This window comes from Apiospora hydei, assembly GCF_038363865.1.
Source record: "Apiospora hydei strain CBS 114990 chromosome Unknown utg000005l_segment0_segment0, whole genome shotgun sequence".
Taxonomy (NCBI): Eukaryota; Fungi; Ascomycota; class Sordariomycetes; order Amphisphaeriales; family Apiosporaceae; genus Apiospora; species Apiospora hydei.
In genome coordinates, this window is record NW_027117364.1 from 3240504 (window position 1) to 3261144 (window position 20641).

At 52.9% G+C, this 20641-nt stretch overlaps 7 protein-coding genes across 7 annotated transcripts; 4 read left to right on the forward strand and 3 right to left on the reverse strand.

Annotated features, from left to right (window-relative positions):
• Positions 1-207: 207 nt before the first annotated feature.
• On the reverse strand, positions 208-1162 carry PG997_006465 (peroxygenase 3; the record flags this gene model as incomplete). Its single annotated transcript, XM_066810780.1, has 2 exons — positions 208-995; positions 1156-1162. The coding sequence occupies 2 exons, from the start codon at positions 1160-1162 to the stop codon at positions 208-210; spliced, it is 795 nt and encodes a 264-aa protein (XP_066669703.1).
• A 1446-nt stretch (positions 1163-2608) lies between these two features.
• On the forward strand, positions 2609-5583 carry PG997_006466 (uncharacterized protein; the record flags this gene model as incomplete). The annotated part of the gene is made up of 3 exons (XM_066810781.1): positions 2609-2612; positions 2912-3753; positions 3805-5583. 3 exons carry the CDS (start codon positions 2609-2611, stop codon positions 5581-5583), a joined length of 2625 nt encoding a protein of 874 aa, XP_066669704.1.
• Positions 5584-5814: 231 nt separating this feature from the next.
• PG997_006467 (P-loop containing nucleoside triphosphate hydrolase protein) lies at positions 5815-7466 on the reverse strand (the record flags this gene model as incomplete). Its single annotated transcript, XM_066810782.1, has 3 exons — positions 5815-6266; positions 6322-6525; positions 6578-7466. The coding sequence occupies 3 exons, from the start codon at positions 7464-7466 to the stop codon at positions 5815-5817; spliced, it is 1545 nt and encodes a 514-aa protein (XP_066669705.1).
• Positions 7467-8666: 1200 nt separating this feature from the next.
• On the forward strand, positions 8667-10252 carry PG997_006468 (uncharacterized protein; the record flags this gene model as incomplete). The annotated part of the gene is made up of 4 exons (XM_066810783.1): positions 8667-8688; positions 8808-8948; positions 9006-9780; positions 9841-10252. The coding sequence occupies 4 exons, from the start codon at positions 8667-8669 to the stop codon at positions 10250-10252; spliced, it is 1350 nt and encodes a 449-aa protein (XP_066669706.1).
• Positions 10253-12685: 2433 nt separating this feature from the next.
• PG997_006469 (uncharacterized protein) lies at positions 12686-13432 on the forward strand (the record flags this gene model as incomplete). The annotated part of the gene is made up of 1 exon (XM_066810784.1): positions 12686-13432. The coding sequence occupies one exon, from the start codon at positions 12686-12688 to the stop codon at positions 13430-13432; it is 747 nt and encodes a 248-aa protein (XP_066669707.1).
• Positions 13433-14749: 1317 nt separating this feature from the next.
• PG997_006470 (uncharacterized protein) lies at positions 14750-16238 on the forward strand (the record flags this gene model as incomplete). Its single annotated transcript, XM_066810785.1, has 2 exons — positions 14750-15482; positions 15550-16238. The coding sequence occupies 2 exons, from the start codon at positions 14750-14752 to the stop codon at positions 16236-16238; spliced, it is 1422 nt and encodes a 473-aa protein (XP_066669708.1).
• Positions 16239-17513: 1275 nt separating this feature from the next.
• Positions 17514-18316, reverse strand: PG997_006471 (uncharacterized protein; the record flags this gene model as incomplete). Its single annotated transcript, XM_066810786.1, has 2 exons — positions 17514-17604; positions 17700-18316. The coding sequence occupies 2 exons, from the start codon at positions 18314-18316 to the stop codon at positions 17514-17516; spliced, it is 708 nt and encodes a 235-aa protein (XP_066669709.1).
• Between the last annotated feature and the right edge of the window lie 2325 nt (positions 18317-20641).

The window sequence follows — 20641 nt, forward strand, 5'->3', positions numbered from 1 at the left end:
GCGGCGATGTATATGGCGAACCGGGCGCGGGAGCGCCGGGAGCTTACTGGCATGGCGGAGACGGAGGAGGACCATAGGAATGGACCCGCCTATGAGTACACTCTGTAGGACGAAGGACTTGGTCAAATACCTATACTTATGGAATGGTACACCTCACGCTTGTGGGGTGTTGATACGGGATCTAAGGCATCTTCTCGATCCATTAGCTCAGTTGAGGAGCAGGGTCTTCTGGTCGTTGTCTCCCATCCCTGCATCCTCGTCCGCACTGCCCGGTGACTGTTGTCCCTTCAGCTCCCATGACTTCCAAGTTCTGCCATTCCACATGCCGCTCACAAAGTCTTCGAACCCGTACCCCTTCTGCCACGCCGGCTCCGTCTCGTCCCTTCTCTTACGCCCGTCCGCGATCCGCCAAAACAGAGTCCCATCGTAGCAAGCCTTGAGATCCTCCCGCCAAACGCGCCCATCCTGCTGCAAGAGCAACCACGTAGTCCACCACTCCATAAAACTAAACGCCCAGCCTGCGACGTCGGCCGCGCACCGATTCCGCCCAATCATGCGCCAGAGCTCCCCCGCGCTCAGCCCGCCCGTGCCGTGCTCGTCGTAGCGCGCAAACATGTCGTCGAACATGTGCTCGCGCAGCTGCCCGTCGACGTCGTAGACGCCCGTGTCGCTGCCGTGCTTGGCCTTGTGGATGCTCGCGACGTAGATGCGGAGGCGCCAGTCGGGCACGAGCGAGTGCGCGAGCCGCGTCGGGTACGAGAAGAAGAGCGGGATCAGCAGGGAGTCGAGGGAGAAGAGGATGGAGAAGCCCAGAGCGCGGAAGCCGGAGTACACGTCCAGGGGACGGATGATGCCGTCGCGGTCTTGGTCCCAGAAGGCGATGTGGCGCTGCAGGGGGACATGGACTCTTGTTGTTGGTCGACGGCGGGCTTCATGTTGTCGAAGTGAACTTGTTTTGACCTGCGGCCGTTTGAGGAGCGGCTTCGCAGCGGCTGCTCCGTTGACATTGTGCAGTATCGTTCGAAATTTTTCATGACGCCGAGAACTTTTGACGGAATGATCGAATTGGACAATCGGGGGATAGCTGATTACATGCGGCTTGAGAGCTGAAATCGGCTTGTCAATATGGCGTCATGACCGGTTGCACAATATTACCATGCATAATCGGATATTCCCAATGCGATATCTAGGGCACCCCCTGAAAGCTTTGCCTTGGAAAAGAGAAAGCAAGCCCTTTCCAATTGGTGAGGAATTATCGCGTGTAATTGGAGATGTACAGGGAAGCGATCACTAGCATTGCTTCCATAGCTTCCATAGATAGAGTTGGGGGTGGTCGGTCGGATACTACTGAGGGTTTCAGTTTCAGTCTGACGTCATGACGGCTTCGACCGCTGTGAGTCTGTGACTAGCAGCATGTCGCATGGTTGCACTGTCGGTGGTTTTCGAAAAGGAGGCACCCTGATGAACCCGCGCAACTCAGCTCGGGTGAGATAACGTGTCCAAAAGCCACTCATCAATATGGCTGCATGCTTGGTGAGAAAGAGGGCATTGACGGCCAGCGTGGCACCGACGGCGTCTGACATGTCACCTGTCCATTCTCTCGCTAGCCCTGCCTACCCGAATGGTCCTGATTGACCAGTCACCACGGGCAGGAACGAGCACCCATATTCGAGCCTCTGCGGGCTCCCAGCGGCCAATTTCAGGACAATGCAACCATCGCGTGCATCTCATCTCTCACCGGTCACCTCTTAGAATTGAGGATGGTGATATGGGCTCGAAGCTGCTGTCGTGTAATGCATCGTTATGTGATCCCCATAATCCGGGCTGCAACCGAGGACAAGCCGATGCAACATGGTTGTATTCCTACCCGGCATGCCGGTACCGCACCCACCCCTTAGTGCTGCTGTCTTCAGAGGTTGCCATGGTATTTGGTCTGCCAAATGTGTACTGCCAGCTAAAGCAATGCGTCTAACAGTAAGTATGGGTTAGTTGACAGTTTATGCTGAATGCCAGGCAGCCTGATTAGTCCAAAGTGGCTTGTGGCTGGATGCATCGGCGTTTACATGGGAAACTTGGGCTGATGCAGTTCTCAGCGCTCAGCTTCGCTAACTTCACGCCCAAAGCAATTGTCGGATTTATGCACCACGAGCGAGCACTCGATTCGTCTGCAAAAGTCACGATTCCAGTTTGCTCAACATATCGATCAGGATCGGGCTCAAAAGGGGGCTCGGCACTCGGTCGCAGCTGCCGCATGGTCGGGCACGCTGACGCAGAAGAAGCAATGGGGATTCCAGGTGACCACTGTCGCTTCGAGAACCTCAACCGTACAGACCGGGGCCGTCATGCAAGGGACGCTTCCTTTCCAAATTGACAGGTCGACTACTGGGACATATCATGAGCCTCTTTTGGCTTAAAGCCGTTGATCATTGAGCCGCACGACCGTTGACAACAAGCAAACACCTCGCGTCCGCATGGGAGCATTCCGACTGCTCAGAAACAGGTCTGTGTTGATACATCTTGTCAATACCACCAGCGTGGAGCTATTGAATATCCACGAGGCAATGACCGATGGGACTCGGGGATGCATTCCCTCGTGCTCCTCGGCAGCATGCGTCTTTTTACTTAAAGCGCATTCCTGCCTCGGCCTCTCTTGATGGTTTCTTTAGTCGCGGGTTGCCAGGTCTTGAGACAGTGCCTACTTGAGTCCTCGACGAGCCATCTTGGATTGCAGCAGACATGGAGCGAAGGATGCCCCCCTTTCCCAGCGAACCCAATCGCCCACGCTAAGGTACCCCTATGTCCCACCTACGATCCTAACAGTTCAAGCTGACATTGGTGCATGATTTTAGCCAAGACAGCTTTAGGACAGAAGAGAACGACTTCGCCGTGAAACCTCTCCCGCCTCGTCCAGCCCATGCGACCGACACTAATACGGCAAATGGGACGTCGGAGGATCTCCCCGAACTGCAGGTAGCAGGCGGCGATCCAGAAGGCCTCGATCCGTTAGAGAACGAAGAGCTAGAGCCTGGAAGTTTTGATCTGGTCTCGCCAGGCTACCAAGACGATGGCCAAAGATGCAAGTACGAGCTGGAGACACGCTCCGACCTGCTCTTCTCCCGGCGCCATCTCCAAGCCATCTTCGATGACCCTACCCAGTTGCGGCGCTTCTCCAGCTTCTTGTACGAACACCGGCCGGCTTCGATCGCATTGCTGAAGTATTACCTCGGGCTTCTCAAAGCTCTGCGGGCCATTGAGTACAGCAACTCGGTGGCACAGATGCTGAAGCCTCCGCCGGATACTGATGTTACCCAGCACGATGGAGAGTCAGGGGCGCTGCCTACCACCTACAACCAGGAACTGCAGGCACAAGCGGATCTTGCATTCGACCATATGACACGTGAGGACCTTCCGATGTACATCACCCACGTCTGGATCAAGACGGTGTCCGTGTCAGTCAAACATCGGATCATGGGGACACTCCCGCACGTATCAGAGGGCCTCGCGGAAGTCTTCTGTCTGACTGATCCGTCGCGGCCGGATAATCCGATCGTGTTCACGTCAGACGAGTTTCATCGGACCACCCAGTACGGAGTTGACTATGTCATTGGACGTAACTGCCGGTTCCTGCAGGGCCCCAACACGAACCCGTTCAGCATAGCCAGGGTACGGGAGAAGCTGAATGCTGGCATGGAACACTACGAGACGTTTCTCAACTACCGTCGCGATGGGTCGCCGTTCATGAACCTGGTCATGGTATGTTGCGTCAATTCCTGTGAAGGTTCCCCTTCCTTGTCCCGTGATGAGAGGCTGATACACCCGGATGCAGCTTGCCCCCTTTACGACAGCCGCGGCGCCATACGGTATTTCATCGGGGCCCAGGTCGATGTATCGGGACTCGCGAAACAGTCTTACGACCTCGACGCCCTCAAGCGCCTGATGGACGATGATGAGCACCAAGGCGACGGCCCGGACCGCGGGTCTGACGCGAAGGACGAGTTCACCCAGCTTGCGGAGACCTTTGAGTCCCGCGAGCTCGAGATCGTCCGCCAGCGAGGCGGGGACATGCATCGCGGCCGGGCACGAACCGAAATGCAACCCCAGCGCGAAGCGAATGCGTCCAGGATAAGTCGAGAGTCCCGGTCGCACAGCGAAGCCGGACACCAAGCGGGGAACTGGGCCAAGCCAAGGGTGGTGCTCAGGGACTCGGAGTCTCCGACGGAGGGAAATGCGCCATCGAACGGCCATATATCGGTTCAGCTCTCTACTGCCGCAACTTTGACCACAAGGCACAACGGCCGCCTGACGGGCGTCTACGAACACTACCTGTTGGTGCGGCCGTACCCGTCCCTCCGCATCCTGTTCACCAGCCCCTCCATGCGTGTCCCTGGAATCCTGCAATCTCCACTAGTCGACCGCATCGGGGGCTCGGCGCGTATGCGTGACGACTTCGTCCAGGCTCTGGCGCAGGGGCAAGGCGTCACAGCGAAGGTCAGGTGGCTCAACATCAGCCATGGACAGATGAAGGGCAATTCCAAAACCAGAGCGCAGCGCAGGAGGCAGCAAGCGGCCAATAACGAGCATCACCACCCTTTAGAAGCCCACCTGGACTTGGAGGACGATGCCGACGAAGCAGACACAGAGTCCACCGGTCGGTCGCGCTGGCTCCACTGTACGCCGCTGCTCGGTGCCAACGGCAAGGTCGGCGTCTGGATGATTGTCCTGGTCGACGATGACTCCACTCTGAGTCTGCGCGGAGGCGGAGGCGGAGTCGATGCCAACGGCTCGTCTGGTCTATCGCAACAGCAGCAGCATCTCCCGCCCCGTCCAGAGACCGCCATGTCGTCCCACTTGCGAACGCACGCGCCTCCCAGTGTGGCAACCCGCGGCGATCGCCGCAACGGAGTCGATGACGAGCGGAGAGCCGCCGAATCCAAGCCCAAACAGCAGCAACCACAGCAGGTCCGACCCCGCAAGTCCTCCGAGACCCTGAGCTCCCCCATCCTGTCGCAGTTCCCGGAACCGAGCAAGAGCGGGTCGGCCACCAGTCTCATACACAACCAGCACTCCGTGAGCGGTGGACAACGTGCCCCACGCCCTCTGGCCCCACTGCGTCAACAAGGTCTGCAGCAGCCGCCGCCGCCGCCGTTCCAGAAGCACATGGACCCCACCGCGGCTACCACTACCGGTCTCCCGGCCAATTTCTTCAGCCTCACGGCATTATCGCGGTCTTCCAAAAACAAGCTCAAGAACGCGGGACGGGGCCGTAGCATCGGTGCGTTCGCGGCGCAGACGAATCCCAGACAGGGCGAGCAAGTTGCGGCTACTAATAGGAGGGAGCCTCCTAGCAGTCCCTCAGTTGAAGTGCATGATACTGTCGTTGCCGCTGCTGCGGATGAGGATGCTGAGGCGACGAGACACTGGCCGCTGTCCCCTAATGGGCAGACGCACTCCGGGACGCGCTACGTGTACATCCCGCCCGCGATCGAGGAGAAGTCGGATCGGCGGTCTAGGCTTGGGGATAGCTTGGAGACGGCGTCGATGCAGAGCTTGGGGTCGAACTATACTGTTCGGATCGAGGAGTAGGAATGGGGTTGGGGACGGTCAGTGTGAGGCAGAGCAGTTGCCCTGACCTGAGTAATACGTAATCCATAATGATTCCGAAGTTTCTATGAAATCCCAAATAACGCCAATAAAATCACAGTCATCAACTCAATTTGCCTCGTTATATTTCCCATCCACAGGTGTACAAATTCACATCAAATACGTCCTTCGTTCCTGCTGTCTCTCGTTTTGCGTTCTTCCCAGAATCTACCCCTATTCGTCTTGAACATCGTCCAAGCGTTGTCTCTTTGTTCCTCGTCTCCCACTCTCATCGTGGCCATCGCGATCCTTAAACCCAGGCACAGCCATGTTGAGTTGCAATTGTCGTATCTTCAAGGCCTTTCGGAGATGGTTCAAGCCAACTGAACCAGAAGCATCACTGACGGCTAGAGAGTGTGCCGTGCGAACGATGTTCTTGATTTCCCGGCCATCCATATCATATTCGTCTAGAGTTCCCAGATCGCCTTTGTCGACCAAAGACCTTCCGGCGTCGTTTGGGAGCCGCGATAGGAAAAGAATCCACAGACTTTGCTGGCTTGCGCGATCCAGCGCAGGGTAGGTAATTGCGATATGCACCCTCGACATGATCGCGCCGTCAAACGCCGCCACTCTATTAGTGGTAAGGAAGAGAATCCCCTGGTAGAATTCAAGTACGCGCAAGAAGACTGGATCATCATCAGCATAGTTCAGATTGAAGATTGAGAGTGCTTTGATGCTCACTCGACACAAGACGATTTCTTTCCAGGTTTTCGGAGTCTCGCTGCTCGAGAAAGACGTCGGCTTCGTCTAGCAAGGCCACAGCATCCCATTTCACGGCCAAGCTGAAGGCGTCTGAAAGTGCATCTTCCACCTCAGCAGGACTTGCGCCAAGGGTGCCTGCTTGTAGGCGCATCAACGGCTTCTTTGTATGCTCTGCAACGCTCTCTATCCTGTCGTCAGAATGATCAATTTTGCTAAAACATACGAAGGGACATACCTGCAGTGAGACTCTTGCCCACACCCGGCGGACCATGCAGTAGCATGACCATTCCTTTCCCCTTTCCAGCTATGACGTCGTCATACATTGCTCGCTCATCTGCATGGATACGGACCAGAGAGAGTACTGTATCCTTATAGTCTTGGTCGATGAGAAGTGATGCAAAGGCCTCGTTGTCGTAGACCACATCCGTTGCACACTCGACTTTGAAGAATCCCCACTTCATATTGCTTAATGAATAGGCAACCAATTCAGCAGTACAGATGATGAGATCTTCATCCGTCATTTCCAGATGATCATCTGTCTCACATCGAAAGATTCTCTTGTTGGCACTGAATTCTGGCTCATGGTCAGGCACATACTGAGCCCCTGCTTCAGAGTCAATCATAAGCCTCCCTGAACCTGTTGCTTGCTTAGCATTGATTGAAATGTCTAGTATAATCGCAAAACCCACATATGCTCGTTGTTTGTCAAATGATCTGTCGAAGCTGTGTCGGTTTGCCGCTCTGCGCCGACCAACAGTGGCAAATCCATCATAATTCATATGATGGCGGCCGATTCCAAGAGTTCGATATTTCCGTCCCCTTAAGATCAATTCGTCTTTGATCTTTTTCTGATCAGGGTGATATTTCAATGGCATGACAGGTAGGCTTGTCAGAGACCGGAAACCCTCGTAAGGGGCGATCGGGATTTCTTCTTCATGGTGGCCAAAATCCATACCATCACACATGATGGAGTGTGCAGTCATATTCCATGGTGACCTTGGACATGTCGTCGTGTTACTGCAGTAACAACGCTCCATTCTCTCAAACCGGTATACGGTCTTGCTGGCAGAGGCTTTCAACACGTGACTGTCGATATAGACAAGGTCCCCAGGGACAAATGCCATCCATAGATTGTTGAAGTCTAGCTCGGGGGTTGGTCCCCGCCGACCATAAGCCGGGAGAAAAGATAGATCTCCGTAATTAGACTGCTTGCCATGTAGTCGACCAAGTATTGAATGTGTTGGCCGGCCTCGCCTCTTTGCTCCGACATGCAGCGTTGGCGATAAAGAATCAATTCGTCTCTGTAGTGAAAAACGCAGCGCGGCTCGTCCCTGAGTATAATGCTCTTATGCTCAATATCAAAGTCTTTGTATTCGGGAATGCATGCCTTCAAGGCTTCTTTCATGTACGGGGACTGTATCTCGAGCTCGGTGTGGCAATGCACTTGATCCCGTTCCCATGCCTTGGTCAGAACTAGAGCGGACCGAAATGAGGCGCTGTCACGTTCCGTAGCTCTGTGCGACCGTCGAGCACCACTAGCTAGTAGCACTTTTTCTCCTTTGCTGTTGAAGAGGCACTCATATTGACGGACCTCGCATGTTGAGCCCTCTAATGAGGGATCAATATCTCCATTGCTGCTTCTGAAAACCACGTAGTCAGGGCTTTCCATTATACCAACGGGCTACCTGTAAATGACAGCGTTGTTCACATGGGATGGCCGAGTCATGAGGAAATGATGAGAGGGGGATATCACAAGGGAAATGGGAAGGGAAAAGGGAGGCAAAACCAGAGTGTTACTGAAAGTACACAGAGAACAGGGTATTTGTTTGCATAGACAAGGCCCCGCATTAAGATGTTGGAGGGTCGCATCGCTAGCTATATGTCCTGGGCTTCCTTATAATATCTATGGACCAAGGCAACAAGGCAACAAGTGCAGGGCGGAATCCTTCACAGGCGGCTACCCAACTGCCGAGCTGGAGGTTTAGGGCGCGGACCACTGTTGGAGCCTCGATCGACACACACCAATGCCAGCGCATTGAATGGCTCCTGCTTCTTCGTTTCATTCAGCCATCGCTCCAACGCCACAGAATTTCCGGTTCCCACCCCTGCAAGGCACTTTTCCTTCTCCTGGGGGATTGTCCACCCTGGCCAAGAGTCACTTTAGGCATTCTCGAAGCTGCACTGAAAACAAGTTAGAACCAGACCGACTATTTCTTAGCAATGCTTATTGGCACTTGCGTACACAGGGGAAAATATGCGAGAGGTTGCGATAACGTAGCAAAGGTGTTGCTTGCAGCGAGTCGCGTATCAAATAGAAATAGGCGATGAAGAACAATGTTGACTTGTGTAAGTCCAATGATGGTGTTTCGCTCGTATTGGGTATTTGACCAGGCGCGGATAAAAATGCTACAATTCTATTGACTTGGTCTCAAAGCCAACCTGAGTGCCTACATGTACCTTTATAGTCGTGTCGAAGCATTGCGATTCACCAGCTACTAAGGTCTTGATCCGTACCCAGAACGGCCAAAACTTTTCTCAACTTTCCAACTTCCTTTTGGCAACTTTGGCAAACCCTTTAAATATCTTTTGCAACTTTTGCATGATGAGTACGTCGATGTATCATTGGCTCAAAGAGACGACACACCGAACTTTGGCGTGTGGAGACACCTTTTTTCGAACCTTTCGCAACTTTCATCTCGACCAATCCTCGACCCTAGTCACTCGGGTGCTGCTTGGCAACGGCCTATGCCCCACCCTGTCCTACCCCCTGGGCTGCTGGCTGAAGGAGGGAGAGTCAGGGAGTTACCCTCCAAAGAGCCCAGCCGGGCTAGCTGGACGTTTCCTGACCCTTTATTCCTTCGTGCAAGCCCCTCTATGTACCACTGAGTACGCGAATCTTATCCTTGTTCCTCCAACTTCTGGAAACGTTGCGCCTATGATGGATGACATGGCGGATGACTTCTGGAACCCTTTCACCCCTGGCTTGAACAGAGAAACCGAGTTTCATGCTACGTTTGCGGGGAACACCAGTGGTCAAAGCAATGATCACTCTTCCAGCCATTTTATCGACTCTTTTGACTTCATCAACAACAATTTCTTTGACGAAGTCTTCGATCCTATCATTGACGATGCCCAGCTTCCAGACGTTGTGTCACTTCCTCCTTTGGAAACGCCTCTGGTCCCTCCCTTGTACTTTGGTAATCAGCTAAGCGAGCCAAATCCAGCACCCCCTCTATATTCTGGTCAAGCTGCGCAACAATCGCAAGTACTCGACGTTGGCATAACACAGGGAGCAGTACCAAAGCCAAGGCAAAAGGGACCAACTGCATCAGACTGGAACAGACAGAAGCCCAAAATTCGCGAATTGTACTTTGAGGAGAACCACACCCTAGAGAAGACGCGAACCGTCATGAGCGATGACCACAGCTTTGACGCGTCGTGAGTACCACCACGTACCCTGTATCACCGAACCGTCAGATTAACCCTGGGGTTTTTCAGGATCAATCTCTACAAACAGAAATTTCAAGAATGGGGTTGGCAAAAGAATCTTCCCCAGAGTTGGACACCGAAGATGGTTCGACTTGCGGAGGAAAGGCGGCCAAAAGACACTGTGTTTCAGCTTGGGCCCAAGAAATGGACTATGCAAGAGGTCAAAAGGAAACGGGAGAAGAGCAATAACGACATTGAATTCTGTGCGTTCTCTCGTGGCATGGTTATGAACCCTACTAACCAAATCTCTAGACTCACCTTCCCTGCCATCCGACCTTATCATCCGCACACCCACCCTGACTTCTCCCATGTTGTCTCAAATATCTATTGGGGGAGCCCGTCAGTTGTCACAAAGCCCTCATTTGCAATTCAGGGCCACATCAAGACCATGGAGTCCAAGATTTCTCCCACCTCCAAGTAATATGCCACGCCATGGTTCCATCAGCATACTTCCTTCAATATCGTCATCATCAAGGCAGATGGTACCATCTACCATGGGCCCTCCAGAGAGAGGAAACTTACCGTGGTTGAGTTATGAGGCCAGCCTACCAAACCAGACTGGGTTACCATCTCCGCCAACCCATTACTCTTCCTTTCGCGTTCCTGACAGATCGCTACCAGACCTACACCAGAAACGGGATTACAGCAAATCCCTTATGAACCAAGGGCGGTTTGGAGAAGCTATTGACAAGCTCAATGAAGTTTTTTCGGGTTTGCAGAAGCTCTTGACCCCAACCCACGAGCACACTGTGGAAACTGCATATTTGCTTGCCGAGGCTTTGAAGCAAGATCACAGAGTTGAGGAAGCCGATTCAGTACTCAACTGGCTTGGGGCACAAATCGCACGAAGATTCGGACTTCACAGCACTCATACTGTCAAGCATTTCATCCGAGTCATTAGCCTCCTTCGAGCATGGCTGCGTAACGAAGCTGCTGACTTGATGATTTGGAGATTGGCAGACATACTTGACAAAGAGGAAATCAGTGCGGCAGACGTCCCAAACATTTATGGGTCTAGTGACGGTACCAATCTCACAAAGGATCTTGTCGAGTCTGACATTCAAACCATTCTCAGCCCTCCCTGCGACGCAACTCAGGTGGACACCCACCTGCACCTCGTTGAATTACTCACAGATGCGAAGCCTGAAGCAAGCCAGGCTCTAATAGAAGCCCTTCGAAGCGATATCAGCTTTCTACTACAAGGAAACGCCAGGGCCAGTAAAGACAGTACAGTCAAGCATCCGGTTCGACTATTGAAGGCCCACTATTGCCTTGCGAAGATTCATCTCCTTTCAGACAAGGATGACGTGCAGGTTACTGAGGTCTTCCAATCTGTCGAGGAGATAGTGGAGAACCACGTCCGACGCGAACACAGCTCTTCTATCGACTTGGATTTCGTCCGGGAAGCTGCAAAGTTTGGATTTCTAATTCCCGGTATGCAAAAGGGGGATGAGGTGCTCCAGCTATTAGCACGTTACCTAGAGGACTATGGGGAAGCTCTTGGGAAAAAGCAGCTTGCCCTTCAGTTCTTCATACATGTGGGTACGTCCTTCCAACAAAGAGACTGGAATCTTGCCAAAGTGTGGTTTGAACGAGCTCTAGCTCAATCAATCAGGCAGAACGGCATACATTCAACTTCCACGGTCCAGCTTGATGCGACGTTAGAAAATCGGTGGCATGATGTCGCAGCTGGTGGGCAGATTGCGCTCCTGTTTGGGAGCGCTGTTGAATTTCGGCAACAGAACTGAGGATATGTTGATGGTCCCACATCTTCAACCCATACACCTACTCGGACCCGATCATCCCCTGATTACATCAAGAACCTTTTACCCTTGACAGACCTATTTGCAGGGCTGAGCACTTCACTATGGAAGGTGAATATGCTCCTCTAAGGCTTTGGTTTTTACATTCTTGTACACAGCGGGCCGGGCAGCTTCTATCCGACCAATATTCACGTTTCTTTTCGATGGTGCCCAAGGTTGCATTGGTTAGATGGTTTCATGAAGTCATGATGACTTGTCATTTTTTGAATCGTTTCGCGCACACCGAAGCCCCGCAGTGACTTAGCCAGCCCTCCTCTGCTCCTGTAAGGCTTATCGCGAATGATTGTGGCAGTACACAGGGCATAAGCACGTAGGGCTCCAATGCCCGGCCGCATGTACTGGGGGCTGGGGGCCAATGGAAAAAGCAAAGTCTCTCCAACGTCACCGTTTTATGTTACCTCTTTCGGGGGAACGAATACCCGCAGATGCCGCGTTAGCGCTTACGGCTGGCTCCATGGAGAGAGCAACTTCCATGTGTTGTAGCTCCTAGCAACTTCGTCGTGCCCGATTACCTGCCCTCGGCTCTGACATTCAACGATAGATGCCCGGATCGAGCCTTTGTTGGAGTCAGCATGATGCCAAAAGCATACCAGTCCATCTACAATATCTCGCATCCCGAATCTCCGTCGCACGATGTATTTCCACAGTTTACTCGTCTCCCAAAAGAGCTGCGACTGCTGATATGGCGCAAAACTATGAAGCAAAATCGGCTGATCAGGATAGACTTGGCGCGAAAAAAGCCACACTCGGATCACAATATCCGATACACTCAGGAGAACAATCTTGGGAAGGCTGTCACTGGGGCCCAATACCATGCCACGACATCTGGCTATCATGTCTATAGCAAGCTCCTGCGGGTCAGTGCTGAGGCCAGGTATGAAGCCTTGCTGTTCTATCGCATTCATATTCCCTGCCACATACAGAACCCTTGGGGAAAGAATAGCAAGGAATCGATTTTGTACCTGAATCCAGAGTACGACTTCTTGCATCTGAAAACCAGATGTCCAGCAAAGGATACAGTGGTAGACTTTATGTTCGACCTCAAGGCATATGATCCGTTGGGTATTGGCCTCTGCAACCTCGCTGCCAGCCAAAAAACCATTAGCTCCTCTCGATGGTCTGAGCTAAAGCCGGATCACCTGGACCCGCCAGCGAGAACGGCCTACTTGGATACGCTGTTGCAACTACGGGAAGTCTTCTTTGTCAACATCGCATCCTTTGCTCGCTCCAACGCCGGACCTCTCAGCCCTATTCGTGGACTAGGCGTTCGCTTCAATGATGCATTTCCCATCATGACGAAGGAGCCCGCCTTCGACCGTCTGCGTCCCGACCCGAGACCGATCGAGGGGAACCTCGAGAAGGTGATTATCGCCACGCCGGACCCGCGCGAGATCATCAACTCGTGGCTTCGGGTCCTTGTAAACGCGGGGGTCAGCCACCACACCAACCAAGTACAATACCGCTACCTCCTGGCTCAGAGACCAGTCCCTGAGGGGAGCGCCGTCTTTGGCCCCGAGGACGCGGAGCGATACTTGGCAAAGGAAAACAAGCAGTGGAGGGCCGCACTGGAGACGGTGTCCGGTTTCTGGAAGAATAAGCGTCGTTTTACCTGGTCGCCGGGCGAGGTCGACGCGGCGTTCGGGTTCTGGCTGTTCCCCGTGGATCCGGCGGAGAAGGCCCCTCTCGGGCTGGCGGAGCAAGACCCGCTCTCGTGGAATCGAGTACTAGACTTGTCAAACTACTGGCCGGAGCTGGGGCTCTCGGCGATGCCGCAATGAGATAAATCAAGTCGATTGGGGCTTCGGGCGTTTCTGGATATCGGTTCGACACAGCGCTGGGTAGTATGAAGTAGTACACGTGTGTAGCCGCATTAAGAAATGACCAATACAATGAAGTTGGCACCGACATGTCGGATATCCGCGACTCCCCGCAGGATAGCTTCCGACATATAGAGAGCAAAGTCTGCTGACAATGAGAAATGTCTCCTATGTGGACCAAACTCCAGAATACGCCAACCAAGTGCTTAGTGAGATTACGCCAACTAACCATCCGGCTTCAAGGTCATGCTTTCGACAACGTCTTCTCGAGCAGACCTCTCACAGGAAGCTAGCCAGCTTATCTGACCACCCTCGTATGTAGACAACTCCGCTAGCGGAACTGTCACAAGGCTGGCATAGACCCAAACAACGTTTGGGATGTGACGAACGAGAGAATCGGGCAATTTCCGACGTACTTTTGATCGCTCACGCACTCAGTGGCCAACCCATTAGTCCCAGGGGGTTCACACTTTCATCCGTCATGTTCTTTAAGACAGCATTTTATAATGCCTGTTCAGGACTTGCCCACATCTTCCCGGCCACCAGCGGTGAAGACGTCCACACCGAGAACGGTGCAGGTCGACACACCTTGGGGCATCGTGACCAATGTTTCCTAAGGTAACACGAACTATCAGATCATAAAGGCTGGCTCGCGATGTCAACCATGCCGCTTTTGAGAACAAAGAAGAGTCCGACACGTCTTTGTCAGTCACCAAAATATGACTTTCCTCGGGGATGCGGCAAGAGTTTACGAGGCTATGAGGTCAATGGTGGCATGGAGTGGACGAAGCATTGCAGTTAGGGTGGAAGACTTGAGGATATCGAATGCATATAAATATCACTGAGTCATGAGGTTGGATTCGAATATGTGATAATTTTCAGTAATTACTTACTCACGGCAGACCAGTAACGACAATATTCCAACGCCTGAGACTCGATATGCCCACAATGCATCTGTTACTCTATCCACTTATTTTGTTGGCTTCCTTGCCGCTCTACCAAGCTGTCAACTTGTGTCCAGGATACGCTCCTGACCCAGCGCTTGACGGTGCTTGCATAAAGAGCAACTTTGACGGTATTATGCAGCAATACAATGCCACTATTGAAGCTATCCATCGAGTCAACGAGACGCTTCCATGTTATGGCGAGGACATCGACAAGAATATTTTCTATCATTATATCTCTAATGATACACGTGGGCACTGTAATCAGACCGATGCGAACTTTCGTTTTGATATCAGCTGCAACTATGCGCTGTTCCTGCCGCCGTCGTGTGCCATGATTGTCAAGAAGGATACTTATCGCTTCGGTCTCATCATGCCAAACGCAACCAACTACACGGGCTCGTTCATGGCCACCGGCGGCTTCTCGTTCGCCGGTGGCATCAACTGGCGGGAAATGTGGGCTGGGGCATACTACTACGGTATGGCCGTCATGTCTACAGACCAAGGACATTACGGCACCCAACCCGACATGAGTTGGGCGAGAGGGAATGACACCGCCCGCAAAGACTGGGGGTATCGTGCTTTGGACGGGTCTGTCCCAGTGGCCAAGAGTCTGATCAGTCAGTACTATGGATCCTCTGCAAACCACTCCTACTTTGCAGGTTGTTCCACTTCTGGCCGACAGGGCCTCAAGCAACTTGAGATAGACCCAGATGCATTTGATGGCCTACTTATTGGCGACCCAGTGTGGGATCAAGAACACCTGATGCCATGGATAACCAAACTCGCGGTTATCGATCCATTGAACTCCACCGGCACCATACCTGCAATCCCTGGGCAAGGGGTTTTCATCAGCGAAGGAATCCGGAACGGATGCGACGGAAAGGACGGTGTGGAAGACGGCGTCATCATGAATCCTGCCGCCTGTGACATCAGAGAAGTCGCCAATGCCAACTTGCGGTGCGGGACTGCTACCAACTCCTCCTTCTGTCTCAACGACACCCAAATTGACACGTTGGTGGCTGTACATCAGGAGTACATCATAACGGAAAACGACGGGCGCAATCGTACCGTCTTTCCGGGGGCCCGAGCCAGGTTCTGGGTATAACCTGTTTTCCTCCTACCTATTAGCAGACGCACGTATCCCGAGGACCGGCTTCGATTGGCAGTGGGAGATTGATTTTCTCGACTACCCGGACAATTACACCTACAGCGACCAGATTGTCATCGACGCAGAGGACCGCCGACCCGGCAACGCCTCGCCCCGAGCGAACGAAACAGACTGGGCTGCGTTCAACGCTCGGGGAGGTAAGGTCATCATGTACCACGGTCTCGCTGACGGTATTGTCCCGACCGACAGCAGCCTCGACTACTTCAACCAAGTCGGCGAGGCCTCGGACCAGCGCGACGACTTCATGCTGTACTACAGGGTCCCCGGTATGTGGCACTGTTACTTGTCGGATAACTACTTGGTAAACGTGAGTCTATTGGGTGTACCTGCCCAATTGCCGCAGTACAGGGCGCCTTGGTTCTTCTCCGGCGCGACGCAGGGGACTGCCGCTTTGCTCGGGTACTTCTTGACCCTGCATGGCAACACGACGGGCCTGATCGGCAATCCGAAGGCCGACATGTTTGCCGCCCTGGTCGATTGGGTCGAGAGCGGGGACCGCAAGCCGCAGGACATCACGGCAACGACATGGAACGCCTCGACAGGGTTCACGACGTACTTTGCTCAGCGTCCCATTTGCCCCTTTCCACAGACAGCTCATTTCAGTGGGGGTATCAGCAACTACACTACGAATTGGACGTGCTCGTCACCTTAAAGAGGTATCGCACCCCTGGCTGTTATGTATGGAGCGAACTTGCCCTGTAATTCCTCCACCGTCTAGTTTTGGGGTTCTGTTCTGCTTATAGGTGCTGCGAGAAAAAATTTCAAAAAGTGAGTCTTTCACAGACGCTACGTACACACCAGTCTCTACACACGTCATTCACTCTACACAGCCGGCCCAAGACAATATTTGCGTTTGATATATTTCATATGCGATCTTGTCCTATGAAAGGCGATTGGTGTGAAATGTACTATCTACTTCCCATGCCTCCGAAACGATAAATTTTTGTAATGTTCGAAATCTTGACGCGTGGGGTTCAGACCACAGAAGATCGGTTTTGTGTATATTACTGGATGTGTGAAAAATATCAATAGTATGAATTGGGTGTAAGTCGTTTGCAATCAGGTTCCTCATGGCAGGACAGAAAAGGGGGTAGGAAATGTGGCTTGAACTGCGAGCCACATCCAGTCAAGCCACTGTTATCGCAGCTGAAAAGATTGAGTGGGTCTCCATGTACCTGCTTACCCCTAAACTTGCGATTGGGTCCCGGGCCACACAAGTTGGGACCTTCTAGTCTCATATTCAATGTTAGTTAGTATTATCAAAGGCAGATGTAGTATTACTGGACCTCCGCGAGGCAGATACTTACTATCAATCATGTTGGGCTCCGCGGAGCCTATCCTTCCTCCAGTACATCGAAGTGGCCGCTATAAGCAGCACTGAGTAGACAACCAGAGAGACCAAACCGCCCACAGCGATGCATATGCGCTTCTTACGACGGTATCGCTTGAGGTTGGGATCGCGGAAATCTTTATGCATAAACTCGTCGGACTTTCCACCAGAATGTGAAAATAATTCATCTTCAAGAGGCGAATAACCCTCGGAAGACCGTTTCCCCCCAAGAAAACCATCCTTAAATTCAAATGTAAGTATGTGCATTCGTATAGATTAAGAGGGTGCACTTCGGACTCTATGGATGGATAAAAACAAGGAATTATATATTGGGAACTTTGGCTGGGCAAAGTGGGAGGTCAGGGAAATATCAACTGTGTCCCTCTGATGTACGGATAGTGGCAAGGCCGATCGAGTCCGGACTTATTGCAACGCCGACTGTGTTCGGACTTAGGGGCTCTGGTTTGGTGGGGGCCATTCTTGGGCATCCCTGGACATCCTACTGGCACATCATCGCATCTCGGCAATCCGGTATCTCGCTTTTCACTGCCTACTAAGTATTCTAGCAGAGTTGCAGGCTTTTCGCTCTCTGGCGGCTCAAGGCAAAAAGACACCGCTAGAGACAAACACTCGCCCCCAGCCCAGAACGTCAAAACAGCCCCGGCCTCCTCCCACCTGGCCGCCCGGTCTGGGAAGAAAAGGTCGGTTGGTCGGTTGGTTTGTGCTGGGGAGGTTACATCTAAAACGCATTGTCCCACCCCTTCGGGAGGCCACGCAAAGAACCTGTAGTACGCCTCTGTGCTCCCGCAGAGCAACTCGTACATGGCCGTGATGGAGAAGGCGTCGAGGTACTGCCACTCCATCTCGCCCTCCGGGCCGTCGTCGTACGGTCTCTCGTCATCCTCCTCGGCCTCGCACACGACAATCACGACCCCATCGTTGCTGAGGTAGCTCGGCACCCCGCACCGCCCGTGGAAACCGCTCTCCTCGGTGGCCCGAAACTTGTCGAGGACGTCGTCGTTGACGAGCAAGAAGAAGAAGTTGCGGCGCGCCTCGCTGATCTGGTCGGAGGCGTCGGGGTCCTTGGCTTTCAGCGAGGCAATCCACCCCATGTGACACTTCCGCACCTCGCTGGGCTGCAGGCCTTCCAGGCTGTTGCTGTTGCTGTTTCTGCTGTCTGAAGGCTGTATTTCTTTCACGTGAAACGTGGCGCAAGCAGCAACCTGTCCCTCTCCGTCGTTTTCAGAGGCTTCGGTTACGGCCTGCCGGATATAGTCCAAATAGCGACGCCAAAGCTCCTCGTCCTGGAACGAGGTCCAGTAGACATCGAAGCCCCAATTCTGGTGAGGGGGAATGCAGGCGTTCAGATCATACAGTATATGCTCATACCTTTCCGTCATCTTGTAGACACGGGAGATGGAAAGATTTATGTTGTTGATAGTTGGAGATTGGCAGTGATTATGTTAAACAGCGAGAGATTTTTTATCAATACGATGTCGGCCCTGAAGGTTCTCAGAAGGTTAGCGAATATTGATTCCTGACATCACTTCTCAAGGTTTATCGAGGACATGGGAGGCAGAAAGTAACTCTGCTGCGCTAGATGGCAGGTCCTTTCCAGGATCCGTAGGCACATGAGGTTTTCACTAGAGTGATAAAAGGAACGGTACAGCGAAGCCAACACATCTGGCAGCATGCTGCTGTAGTTCAGCAACATAGAATCATGACGTGCGTTGTGTAGTAATGGTGCAATGCCGTACTATTGCAAAAGTAATATCACGACAGCAATGATGGAGATCCCTCTCCTCTACGAGTCGACAGTATATCGAATGCATATGCTCCCAACTTGGCCTGGTTCCAAAATGCTATGGGGCTTTCTGTGGTGTATTCCCCGTTCAATGTTGGCGACGCACCTTGCCAAACCACACTCATTTTCCTCCTGATCGGCCTCATGTCGTGCTTGTTGCTTGCACAACCATGCGACATGAATGTGAGATGCCACACATCTCCCGCGGTTTTGCCGTCGTACGGGTTAGATGTTAGTTTTCCCCAACAAGTGTAGGTGTGGATTCCCACTTCGGTCTTTCCGGATATCGCGGCTAGTGAACTAGTCGGCGGCACCGGAAATCCGACAGAGTGGTTGTCAACCATTCGAACTCCCGCGGCTTCCCGCGTTTTGGAACATGGAGAAAAATCAAAAGTCCCTTGGACACTGAGAGTGCCAATGCTGTACATGCATCATCAACTCGACGTGGCTGCCAGTCATAGCGGTGGCTTGTGGCATGCATCGGTATTGTCGATATATGCGGCGCGTCGTCTATGGTGGCTGTGTATGTTGACAAGTAAGGCCTGATGACAAACCCGAATTATGCCGGGCGTGAGTGCCGATTGATTTGATTGACTGATTGACTTGTCAAATTGATTCTTTTCATTTACAGATCGGACGAGCAGGTTCGTCTGTTCAGCCGCTCTTAGCATAGGCGACGCGTCGGAGGTTGCTGGTTGCTGGCGCAATCTCGAACCATTCTGCCCAGCCACGCCAATGCAGAAAGCAGCATGAATTTGGCAAGCACCGTCGGGGCTATGCCAGTTCCAGCCGGCACTTGTTTTTTGAGTCAGGAACATGTTCGCGAGAGGTCTACCGTGAGTCTAGAGTCGAACTCGTCGAGCCCTGCCTGAACTAATAAAGTAGGCTACGTGACTACTATACGGCCCAAGTGGGGATCATCACCCTCCTGATCCCCACCCCGGAGAGATTGCACTCTAGTACAAGTAATGGCAAGTGGTTTCGAAACAAAGGTCGAGTTAGGCTCAGCCCTCGGAAGAAGAAAATAAAGCACACTTACCCAATCAAGCTGACACAGGAGCTGATGATTGGCCGCCGGGGTTTTGTCTTGGCTCTGGCTCGGCTGCCTCTCTCCAACTCCACCCCGGCCTCTCTGTCCGTGCCTCAGGGGCACCTATGCACTCTATCCCAACTGCGACTAGCCCTACAGAAACAACTAGCGGCGTGTCACACCTCATGCAAACAACAGGAGACGGGCAGTCTCTTGTCTGGACTCCGCCAAGCTGTCAACATGGCACCAGGGGTTTAACACTACCACTAGGACGGTGGTCGACTCTGCCGCTGTCACATTATCACCTGCGACAGGCAGGGGATCCCGCAAGACGCCCGCGCTGGCGTAGGTGAATCGCGGTTTCTCCATACCTACCAGACACCTAGATCCCATGGTCCTGGGTCGTGTGAGTATGGGGCCCTGGGGCCCTGGATCCCGGGAAGCACATCAAGCCTATCGTGTGGACCCCCAAGGGGGGCCCTGCAAATCGATCTGTGAAGATCACCCGTTGCGGCACGCATTGCCTGTCCATCCACCGTTTACCCACCTTGGGCCCGGAGCATGAACAAGAAGCAGTCAAGCAGCATGGAGACTCCGCTAGTGTTTCGGACATATCGAGAGAGGGAGACAATATCGCAACACGAACATCCCTTCCACGCCCGCGCCGGCAGCAGAGCCCCAAACCAAGCAACGTTGTATAAGAGATGCCATGTTTCGAACCTCCTGTCAAGAAGAGAAACCCCTTCTCTATCACACTTCTTTCAGTCGTTTTTTCTCCCATCTCTCCCTCTCTATCTAACTAAGTATTCAGTATTCAGACACTCACTTCCTTTGCTGAATCACACACTATCGTTCATTCTTACCTTCAAGATAGACACACATACACACTCT